Genomic DNA, 11,915 nt, shown 5'->3' on the forward strand with positions numbered 1-11,915 from the left:
GAGAGAGGGGTTATACACCCTATACACCCTGACCCTACACTATCTCCCATAACACCACCCCAAAAGACCTGCAGAGAGAGAGAGGGTTATATACCCTATACCCTATACACCCTGACCCTACACTATCTCCCATAACACCACCCCAAAAGACCTGCAGAGAGAGAGAGGGGTTATACACCCTATACACCCTGACCCTACACTATCTCCCATAACACCACCCCAAAAGACCTGCAGAGAGAGAGAGAGGTTATATACCCTATACCCTATACACCCTGACCCTACACTATCTCCCATAACACCACCCCAAAAGACCTGCGAGAGAGAGAGGTTATACACCCTATACACCCTGACCCTACACTATCTCCCATAACACCACCCCAAAAGACCTGCAGAGAGAGAGAGAGGTTATATACCCTATACCCTATACACCCTGACCCTACACTATCTCCCATAACACCACCCCAAAAGACCTGCAGAGAGAGAAGGGTTATACACCCTATACACCCTGACCCTACACTATCTCCCATAACACCACCCCAAAAGACCTGCAGAGAGAGAGAGGGGTTATACACCCTATACACCCTGACCCTACACTATCTCCCATAACACCACCCCAAAAGACCTGCAGAGAGAGAGAGGGGTTATACACCCTATACACCCTGACCCTACACTATCTCCCATAACACCACCCCAAAAGACCTGCAGAGAGAGAGAGGTTATACACCCTATACACTATACACCCTGACCCTACACTATCTCCCATAACACCACCCCAAAAGACCTGCAGAGAGAGAGAGGTTATACACCCTATACACTATACACCCTGACCCTACACTATCTCCCATAACACCACCCCAAAAGACCTGCAGAGAGAGAGAGAGAGAGGTTATACACCCTATACACCCTGACCCTACACTATCTCCCATAACACCACCCCAAAAGACCTGCAGAGAGAGAGAGAGAGAGGGGTTATACACCCTATACACCCTGACCCTATACACCCTATACACCATAACCCTATACACCCTGACCCCATACACCCTGACCCTACACACCCTGACCCCACACACCCTGACCCCATACACCCTGACCCCACACACCATGACCCCACACACCCTGACCCTACACACCATATACACCCTACAGACTATACACCCTACACACCATGGCCCTATACACACCATGACCCCACACACCATGACCCCACACACCCTGACCCTACACACCATATACACCCTACACACTATACACCCTACACACCCTGATCCTATACACCCTGACCCTACACACCCTATACACCCTGACCCTATACACCCTATACACCCTGACCCCACACACCCTGACCCCACACACCCTGACCCCACACACCCTGACCCCACACCATATACACCCTACACACTATACACCCTACACACTATACACCCTACACTATACACCCTATACACCATGGCCATATACACCCTACACACCCTGACCCTACACACCCTGACCCCACACACACCATATACACCCTACACCATATACACCCTACACACTATACACCCTACACACTATACACCCTATACACCATGGCCATATACACCCTACACACCCTGATCCTATACACCCTGACCCTACACACCCTATACACCCTGACCCTATACACCCTATACACCCTGACCCCACACACCCTGACCCCACACACCCTGACCCCACACACCCTGACCCCACACCCTGACCCCACACACCATGACCCTACACACTATACACCCTACACACTATACACCCTACACACTATACACCCTATACACCATGGCCATATACACCCTACACACCCTGACCCTACACACCCTGACCCCACACACCATATACACCCTACACCATATACACCCTACACCATATACACCCTACACCATATACACCCTACACCATATACACCCTACACACTATACACCCTACACACTATACACCCTACACACTATACACCCTACACACCATGGCCCTATACACCATATACACCCTACACACCCTGGCCCTATACACCCTACACACCCTGGCCCTATACACCCTACACACCCTGGCCCTATACACCCTACACACTATACACCCTGGCCCTATACACCATATACACCCTACACACTATACACCCTACACACCCTACGCACCCTGGCCCTACGCCCAGTGGCCCTACGCCCAGTGGCCCTACGCACCCTGGCCCTACGCACCCTGGCCCTATACACCATATACACCCTACACACCGTGAGTGTGCGTGTGTGTGAGAGAGAGGTGGTGTGTGATCAGAGGTGTGTGTGTGTATTTCCTCGGTCCGCTCTGTAATTTAACATCTGGCCAGTAAAAACAAAGCTGTAGTGTCGGGTCGTTTCCTTCTCACAAGAACCAATCAGCATTAAGAGGACCGTTAACGCTACCCACTCCCCTATTGGTCCCCCGGACTCCCCCTCCCCAGTCCTGGAGGACATGAAGAAAATACGAGTAATGTAGAGAAGTTACTGGAGGAGAGGAGTTACTGGAGGAGGGGAGTAATGTAGAGGAGTTACTGGAGGAGGGGAGTAATGCAGAGGAGTTACTGGAGGAGGGGAGTAATGTAGAGGAGTTACTGGAGGAGAGGAGTTACTGGAGGAGAGGAGTTACTGGAGGAGGGGAGTAATGCAGAGGAGTTACTGGAGGAGAGGAGTCATGTTTACTGTCATTTGGTTTAGTAGTGTACACTCGGTTCACTGCCATTTGGTTTAATAGTGTACACTATGTTTACTGTCATTTGGTTTAGTAGTGTACACTCTGTTTAGTAGTGTACACTCTGTTTACTGTCATTTGGTTTAGTAGTGTACACTCGGTTCACTGTCATTTGGTTTAGTAGTGTACACTCGGTTCACTGTCATTTGGTTTAGTAGTGTACACTCGGTTCACTGTCATTTGGTTTAGTAGTGTACACTCGGTTCACTGTCATTTGGTTTAGTAGTGTACACTCGGTTCACTGTCATTTGGTTTAGTAGTGTACACTCGGTTCACTGTCATTTGGTTTAGTAGTGTACACTCGGTTTACTGTCATTTGGTTTAGTAGTGTACACTCTGTTTACTGTCATTTGGTTTAGTAGTGTACACTCGGGTTCACTGCAATTTGGTTTAGTAGTGTACACTATGTTTACTGTCATTTGGTTTAGTAGTGTACACTCGGTTCACTGTCATTTGGTTTAGTAGTGTACACTCGGTTCACTGTCATTTGGTTTAGTAGTGTACACTCGGTTCACTGTCATTTGGTTTAGTAGTGTACACTCGGTTCACTGCCATTTGGTTTAATAGTGTACACTCGGTTTACTGTCATTTGGTTTAGTAGTGTACACTCGGTTCACTGCCATTTGGTTTAATAGTGTACACTATGTTTACTGTCATTTGGTTTAGTAGTGTACACTCGGTTTACTGTCATTTGGTTTAGTAGTGTACACTCGGGTTCACTGCCATTTGGTTTAGTAGTGTACACTATGTTTACTGTCATTTGGTTTAGTAGTGTACACTCGGTTCACTGCCATTTGGTTTAGTAGTGTACACTCGGTTCATTGCCATTTGGTTAGTAGTGTACACTCGGTTCATTGCCATTTGGTTTAGTAGTGTACACTCGGTTCATTGCCATTTGGTTAGTAGTGTACACTCGGTTCACTGCCATTTGGTTAGTAGTGTACACTCGGTTCATTGCCATTTGGTTTAGTAGTGTACACTCGGTTCACTGCCATTTGGTTTAGTAGTGTACACTTTGTGAGAAGGACTAGGCAGAAAAAGCAGAGCAGTTTGAGTCTAATATAAACGGTAGTGAGACCTACTGGCCAGCTCTGCTTTAAACAGACTTGTGTTCCACTCCCTCTCAAAACATCAGGATAAATGGCTTCCCAACGGGGGACAAATGGAGAGAGGGGTTAAGGTTTCCCAACGGGAGACAAATGGAGAGAGGGGTTAAGGCTTCCCAACGGGGGACAAATGGAGAGAGGGGTTAAGGCTTCCCAACGGGAGACAAATGGAGAGAGGGGTTAAGGCTTCCCAACGGGGGACAAATGGAGAGAGGGGTTAAGGCTTCCCAACGGGGGACAAATGGAGAGAGGGGTTAAGGCTTCCCAACGGGGGACAAATGGAGAGAGGGGTTAAGGCTTCCCAACGGGGGACAAATGGAGAGAGGGGTTAAGGCTCTTCTACAAGGTTGGCTCCATTCCTTTTAAATGTCGTCCCTCCTGGAAGTCAACTGAATTGCTCCGTCCTCATTGAAATGAGAAGGTGAACGGTTGAATGGTGCAGTTACCAGACATCAGAGGTGGTGGTGAACACTCCATCTTTAAGGGACTCGGGGGACATCCATCGGACCGGCAGCAACCCCTTTCCTCCTTTACGGTAGTAGTCGGTCTCGTAGATGTCTCTGGTCATACCGAAATCTACTCACAACACAGGGAAGACGGGGGGAAATGACTTAACACGCATGTCTAAAAACGTTGTTCACATCAATATACTAGGCTAAATTACAAGCCGAATTGAAGTGTAATTGTTTAGGAGGAAGTCTGTTCGTACCACCTATCTTGACGGTGTAGTCGTCTGCCACCATACAGTTCCTGGCGGCCAGGTCTCTGTGGACAAACTTGTTAGCGTTGAGATAGGACATCCCGTCAGCTATCTCCCCAGCCATCTGAATAATCTTCTTCAGAGGAGGGAGGTTGAGACTGTAGGACTGGGACGGCTGTAGGGGAGGAGAGAGGAGAGAGAGGAGGTTGAGACTGTAGGACTGGGACGGCTGTAGGGGAGGAGAGAGGAGAGGAGAGGAGGTTGAGACTGTAGGACTGGGACGGCTGTAGGGGAGGAGAGAGGAGAGGAGAGAGGAGGTTGAGACTGTAGGACTGGGACGGCTGTAGGGGAGGAGAGAGGAGAGAGAGGAGGTTGAGACTGTAGGACTGGGACGGCTGTAGGGGAGGAGAGAGGAGAGAGGAGGTTGAGACTGTAGGACTGGGACGGCTGTAGGGGAGGAGAGAGGAGAGGAGAGAGGAGGTTGAGACTGTAGGACTGGGACGGCTGTAGGGGAGGAGAGAGGAGAGAGAGGAGGTTGAGACTGTAGGACTGGGACGGCTGTAGGGGAGGAGAGAGGAGAGAGAGGAGGTTGAGACTGTAGGACTGGGACGGCTGTAGGGGAGGAGAGAGGAGAGAGAGGAGGTTGAGACTGTAGGACTGGGACGGCTGTAGGGGAGGAGAGAGGAGAGAGAGGAGGTTGAGACTGTAGGACTGGGACGGCTGTAGGGGAGGAGAGAGGAGAGGAGAGGAGGTTGAGACTAGGACTGGGACGGCTGTAGGGGAGGAGAGAGGAGAGGAGAGAGGAGGTTGAGACTGTAGGACTGGGACGGCTGTAGGGGAGGAGAGAGGAGAGGAGAGGTTAGAGTCCGTGTGGGAGCTGAGGTGGGTAAGGTAGAGGACAGAGTAGGAAGGTTCAGGTAGGGAGATGGGATGAGGTATTGAAGGGTTAGGGGGTAGAGTAGGGCTCGGTAACGTAAGGGCCTGTCACGCAACGCTGCCAGAGGGGATGGATGGTAACGTAAGGGCCTGTCAAGCAATGGTGCCAGAAGGGATGGATGGTAACGTAAGGGCCTGTCACGCAACGCTGCCAGAGGGGATGGATGGTAACGTAAGGGCCTGTCAAGCAATGGTGCCAGAAGGGATGGATGGTAACGTAAGGGCCTGTCACGCAATGGTGCCAGAGGGGATGGATGGTAACGTAAGGGCCTGTCACGCAATGGTGCCAGAGGGGATGGATGGTAACGTAAGGGCTTGTCACGCAATGGTGCCAGAGGGATGGATGGTAACGTAAGGGCCTGTCACGCAACGCTGCCAGAGGGGATGGATGGTAACGTAAGGGCCTGTCACGCAATGGTGCCAGAGGGGATGGATGGTAACGTAAGGGCCTGTCACGCAATGTTGCCAGAGGGGATGGATGGTAACGTAAGGGCCTGTCACGCAATGGTGCCAGAGGGGATGGATGGTAACGTAAGGGCCTGTCACGCAATGGTGCCAGAGGGGATGGATGGTAACGTAAGGGCCTGTCACGCAACGGTGCCAGAGGGGATGGATGGTAACGTAAGGGCCTGTCACGCAATGGTGCCAGAGGGGATGGATGGTAACGTAAGGGCCTGTCACGCAACGGTGCCAGAGGGGATGGATGGTAACGTAAGGGCCTGTCACGCAACGGTGCCAGAGGGGATGGATGGTAACGTAAGGGCCTGTCACGCAATGGTGCCAGAGGGGATGGATGGTAACGTAAGGGCCTGTCACGCAATGGTGCCAGAGGGGATGGACGGTAACGTAAGGGCCTGTCACGCAATGGTGCCAGAGGGGATGGACGGTAACGTAAGGGCCTGTCACGCAATGGTGCCAGAGGGGATGGACGGTAACGTAAGGGCCTGTCACGCAATGGTGCCAGAGGGGATGGACGGTAACGTAAGGGCCTGTCACGCAATGGTGCCAGAGGGGATGGATGGTAACGTAAGGGCCTGTCACGCAACGGTGCCAGAGGGGATGGATGGTAACGTAAGGGCCTGTCACGCAATGGTGCCAGAGGGGATGGATGGTAACGTAAGGGCCTGTCACGCAATGGTGCCAGAGGGGATGGACGGTAACGTAAGGGCCTGTCACGCAATGGTGCCAGAGGGGATGGACGGTAACGTAAGGGCCTGTCACGCAATGGTGCCAGAGGGGATGGACGGTAACGTAAGGGCCTGTCACGCAATGGTGCCAGAGGGGATGGATGGTAACGTAAGGGCCTGTCACGCAATGGTGCCAGAGGGGATGGATGGTAACGTAAGGGCCTGTCACGCAACGGTGCCAGAGGGGATGGACGGTAACGTAAGGGCCTGTCACGCAACGGTGCCAGAGGGGATGGATGGTAACGTAAGGGCCTGTCACACAACGGTGCCAGAGGGGATGGATGGTAACGTAAGGGCCTGTCACGCAACGGTGCCAGAGGGGATGGATGGTAACGTAAGGGCCTGTCACGCAATGGTGCCAGAGGGGATGGCTGCCGGTTTACCGGCTCCTAACCAACTGTGCTATTTTGTGTGTTTTTCCACATTGTTTGTAACTTTGTACATAATGCTGATGCTACCGTCTCGTAAGACCGGAAAGAGTTTCTGGACATCAGAACAGCGATGACTCACCTCCAACTGGATGAAGATGTTTCATTTAATGAGTCGGACGTGAAAGATATAATGTTTCTCCCAGACAAGGCCCAAATCCCTGTCATTCACATGAAGAAAAGATGGAGATACAGGGGATGTAGGTCAGGGTGCCTTGGGAGGATTCGTAGGCGATGTAGGTCAGGGTGCCTTGGGAGGATTCGTAGGGGATGTAGGTCAGGGTGCCTTGTGAGGATTCGTAGGGGATGTAGGTCAGGGTGCCTTGGGAGGATTCGTAGGCGATGTAGGTCAGGGTGCCTTGGGAGGATTCGTAGGGGATGTAGGTCAGGGTGCCTTGTGAGGATTCGTAGGGGATGTAGGTCAGGGTGCCTTGTGAGGATTCGTAGGGGATGTAGGTCAGGGTGCCTTGTGAGGATTCGTAGGGGATGTAGGTCAGGGTGCCTTGGGAGGATTCGTAGGGGATGTAGGTCAGGGTGCCTTGGGAGGATTCGTAGGGGATGTAGGTCAGGGTGCCTTGGGAGGATTCGTAGGGGATGTAGGTCAGGGTGCCTTGGGAGGATTCGTAGGCGATGTAGGTCAGGGTGCCTTGGGAGGATTCGTAGGCGATGTAGGTCAGAGTGCCTTGTGAGGATTCGTAGGCGATGTAGGTCAGGGTGCCTTGGGAGGATTCGTAGGGGATGTAGGTCAGGGTGCCTGGGGAGGATTCGTAGGGGATGTAGGTCAGGGTGCCTTGGGAGGATTCGTAGGGGATGTAGGTCAGGGTGCCTTGGGAGGATTCGTAGGGGATGTAGGTCAGGGTGCCTTGGGAGGATTCGTAGGGGATGTAGGTCAGGGTGCCTTGTGAGGATTCGTAGAGGATGTAGGTCAGGGTGCCTTGGGAGGATTCGTAGGGGATGTAGGTCAGCTTGCCTTGGGAGGATTCGTAGGCGATGTAGGTCAGGGTGCCTTGGGAGGATTCGTAGGCGATGTAGGTCAGGGTGCCTTGGGAGGATTCGTAGGCGATGTAGGTCAGGGTGCCTTGGGACGATTCGTAGGGGATGTAGGTCAGGGTGCCTTGGGAGGATTCGTAGGGGATGTAGGTCAGGGTGCCTTGGGAGGATTCGTAGGGGATGTAGGTCAGGGTGCCTTGGGAGAATTCGTAGGGGATGTAGGTCAGGGTGCCTTGGGAGGATTCGTAGGGGATGTAGGTCAGGGTGCCTTGTGAGGATTCGTAGGGGATGTAGGTCAGGGTGCCTTGTGAGGATTCGTAGGGGATGTAGGTCAGGGTGCCTTGTGAGGATTCGTAGGGGATGTAGGTCAGGGTGCCTTGGGAGGATTCGTAGGGGATGTAGGTCAGCTTGCCTTGGGAGGATTCGTAGGCGATGTAGGTCAGGGTGCCTTGGGAGGATTCGTAGGCGATGTAGGTCAGGGTGCCTTGGGAGGATTCGTAGGGGATGTAGGTCAGGGTGCCTTGTGAGGATTCGTAGGGGATGTAGGTCAGGGTGCCTTGTGAGGATTCGTAGGGGATGTAGGTCAGGGTGCCTTGTGAGGATTCGTAGGGGATGTAGGTCAGGGTGCCTTGGGAGGATTCGTAGGGGATGTAGGTCAGGGTGCCTTGGGAGGATTCGTAGGGGATGTAGGTCAGGGTGCCTTGGGAGGATTCGTAGGCGATGTAGGTCAGGGTGCCTTGTGAGGATTCGTAGGCGATGTAGGTCAGGGTGCCTTGTGAGGATTCGTAGGCGATGTAGTTCAGGGTGCCTTGGGAGGATTCGTAGGGGATGTAGGTCAGGGTGCCTTGGGAGGATTCGTAGGGGATGTAGGTCAGGGTGCCTTGGGAGGATTCGTAGGGGATGTAGGTCAGGGTGCCTTGTGAGGATTCGTAGGGGATGTAGGTCAGGGTGCCTTGTGAGGATTCGTAGGGGATGTAGGTCAGGGTGCCTTTGGAGGATTCGTAGGTCAGGGTGCCTTGTGAGGATTCGTAGGGGATGTAGGTCAGGGTGCCTTGGGAGGATTCGTAGGCGAGTGGGTAACCCGCATCCACCATCCTTTCTATTAGCGAACGTAAACTCACTGGAGAATAAACTGGATAAACTCTGTTCGAGATGATCCTACCAACAGGACATTACAAACTGTAATATCTTATGTTGCACCGAGTCGTGGCTGAATGACGACACTGACAATATACATTTGGCTGGGTTTTCTAGAACAGCTTCGTCTGGAGGGGTGGTGTTGTGTGTCTATTTGTCAATTACAGCTAATATTAAGGAAGTCTCGAGATATTGCTCACCAGAGGTAGAGTTTCTTTTTACATTTTATTTATTTCACCTTTATTTAACCAGGTAGGCCAGTTGAGAACAAGTTCTCATTTACAACTGCGACCTGGCCAAGATAAAGCAAAGCAGTGCGACACAAACAACAACACAGAGTTACACATGGAATAGACAAACATACAATCAATAATACAGTAGAAAAATGTATATACAATGCTCAAAACAAATAAAGGGAACACTTAAACACAATGTAACTCCAAGTCAATCACACTTCTGTGAAATCAAACTGTACACTTAGGAAGCAACACTGATTGACAATAAATTTCACATGCTGTTGTGCAAATGGAATAGACAACAGGTGGAAATTATAGGCAATTAGCAAGACACCCCCAATAAAGGAGTGGTTCTGCAGGTGGTGACCACAGACCACTTCTCAGTTCCTATGCTTCCTGGCTGATGTTTTGGTCACTTTTGAATGCTGGCGGTGCTCTCACTCTAGTGGTAGCATGAGACGGAGTCTACAACCCACACAAGTGGCTCAGGTAGTGCAGTTCATCCAGGATGGCACATCAATGCGAGCTGTGGCAAAAAGGTTTGCTGTGTCTGTCAGCGTAGTGTCCAGAGCATGGAGGCGCTACCAGGAGACAGGCCAGTACATCAGGAGACGTGGAGGAGGCCGTAGGAGGGCAACAACCCAGTAGCAGGACCGCTACCTCCGCCTTTGTGCAAGGAGGTGCACTAGCCAGAGCCCTGCAAAATGACCTCCAGCAGACCACAAATGTGCATGTGTCTGCTCAAACGGTCAGAAACAGACTCCATGAGGGTGGTATGAGGGCCCGACGTCCACAGGTGGGGGTTGTGCTTACAGCCCAGCACCGTGCAGGACGTTTGGCATTTGCCAGAGAACACCAAGATTGGCAAATTCGCCACTGGCGCCCTGTGCTCTTCACAGATGAAAGCAGGTTCACACTGAGCACATGAGCACATGTGACAGACGTGACAGAGTCTGGAGACGCCGTGGAGAACGTTCTGCTGCCTGCAACATCCTCCAGCATGACCGGTTTGGCGGTGGGTCAGTCATGGTGTGGGGTGGCATTTCTTTGGGGGGCCGCACAGCCCTCCATGTGCTCGCCAGAGGTAGCCTGACTGCCATTAGGTACCGAGATGAGATCCTCAGACCCCTTGTGAGACCATATGCTGGTGCGGTTGGCCCTGGGTTCCTCCTAATGCAAGAAAAGCTAGACCTCATGTGGCTGGAGTATGTCAGCAGTTCCTGCAAGAGGAAGGCATTGATGCTATGGACTGGCCCGCCCGTTCCTCAGACCTGAATCCAATTGAGCACATCTGGGACATCATGTCTCGCTCCATCCACCAACGCCACGTTGCACCACAGACTGTCCAGGAGTTGGCGGATGCTTTAGTCCAGGTCTGGGAGGAGATCCCTCAGGAGACCATCCGCCACCTCATCAGGAGCATGCCCAGGCGTTGTAGGGAGGTCATACAGGCACGTGGAGGCCCCACACACTACTGAGCCTCATTTTGACTTGTTTTAAGGACATTACATCAAAGTTGGATCAGCCTGTAGTGTCATTTTCCACTAATTTTGAGTGTGACTCCAAATCCAGACCTCAATGGGTTGATACAGGGGTTGGGGGTAAGGGGTCAGGATGAGGGGTTAGGGGTCAGGATGAGGGGTTAGGGGTCAGGATGAGGGGTCAGGATGAAGTAACTTACATCTTTAGCCCGTAGTGACCGCAGGTGACTCTTCAGATCTCCTTTAGTCATCAGCTCCATGATGACCAAGGTGGGCTGGCCCTGAGAAACCACGCCCAGCAGACGCACCTGCACCAATCACAGCACACAGATGACACCAGTGGTCAGAGCCCACATCCTGAACTGACAAACAGGGGGCTCCTAATTTGTTCACAGGAACATAAGACAGGAGGTGTGGAGTATTAGGTCAACATTTAGACATGACGTGTGTGTGTGTGTGTCATACCACATGATGACAGTTGAACTCCTTCATAACAGAAGCTTCATTGAGGAACTCGATTCTCTCTCTCATGCTGGCTGATTCGTTCACCGTCTTAATGGCCACACACGTCTCTGGCTCGTCCTTCACAACTCCCTTAGCAACGCCCTCGTACACCATGCCAAACGACCCCTGACCCAGCTCTCTGTTCATCGTGATCTTCTCCCTCAACACCTCCCATTCATCTGGTACATACACTGGAGGAGAGGAGAGGGTTAACAGACAACTACATCACAGTACCACACAGCCTGACTACCTTCAGGTACTTCCTCTCTGTCTCTATCAGGTGATGAGGTCACTACAGGTACTTCCTCTGTCAGGTAATGTGGTCACTACAGGTACTTCCTCTCTGTCTCTATCAGGTGATGAGGTCACTACAGGTACTTCCTCTATCAGGTGATGAGGTCACTACACGTACTTCCTCTCTGTCTCTATCAGGTGATGAGGTCACTACAGGTACTTCCTGTCAGGTGATGAGGTCAC

The 11,915-nt window shown here is 51.9% G+C and overlaps 1 protein-coding gene across 1 annotated transcript in view; it reads right to left on the reverse strand.

The window, feature by feature from the left end:
• The window catches only part of LOC139575134 (insulin-like growth factor 1 receptor), an 81,807-nt gene that overhangs the window by 12,977 nt on the left and 56,915 nt on the right, over positions 1-11,915 (reverse strand). The window contains exons 15-18 of the mRNA XM_071400137.1: positions 11,400-11,629; positions 11,135-11,242; positions 4,549-4,714; positions 4,286-4,415 (exon numbers count right to left, since the gene is read on the reverse strand). Of these exons, the coding sequence (XP_071256238.1) occupies positions 4,286-4,415; positions 4,549-4,714; positions 11,135-11,242; positions 11,400-11,629 (634 nt within the window). The remainder of the gene's footprint in view (positions 1-4,285; positions 4,416-4,548; positions 4,715-11,134; positions 11,243-11,399; positions 11,630-11,915) is intronic.

This window comes from Salvelinus alpinus, chromosome 5 (assembly GCF_045679555.1).
Source record: "Salvelinus alpinus chromosome 5, SLU_Salpinus.1, whole genome shotgun sequence".
NCBI lineage: Eukaryota > Metazoa > Chordata > Actinopteri > Salmoniformes > Salmonidae > Salvelinus > Salvelinus alpinus.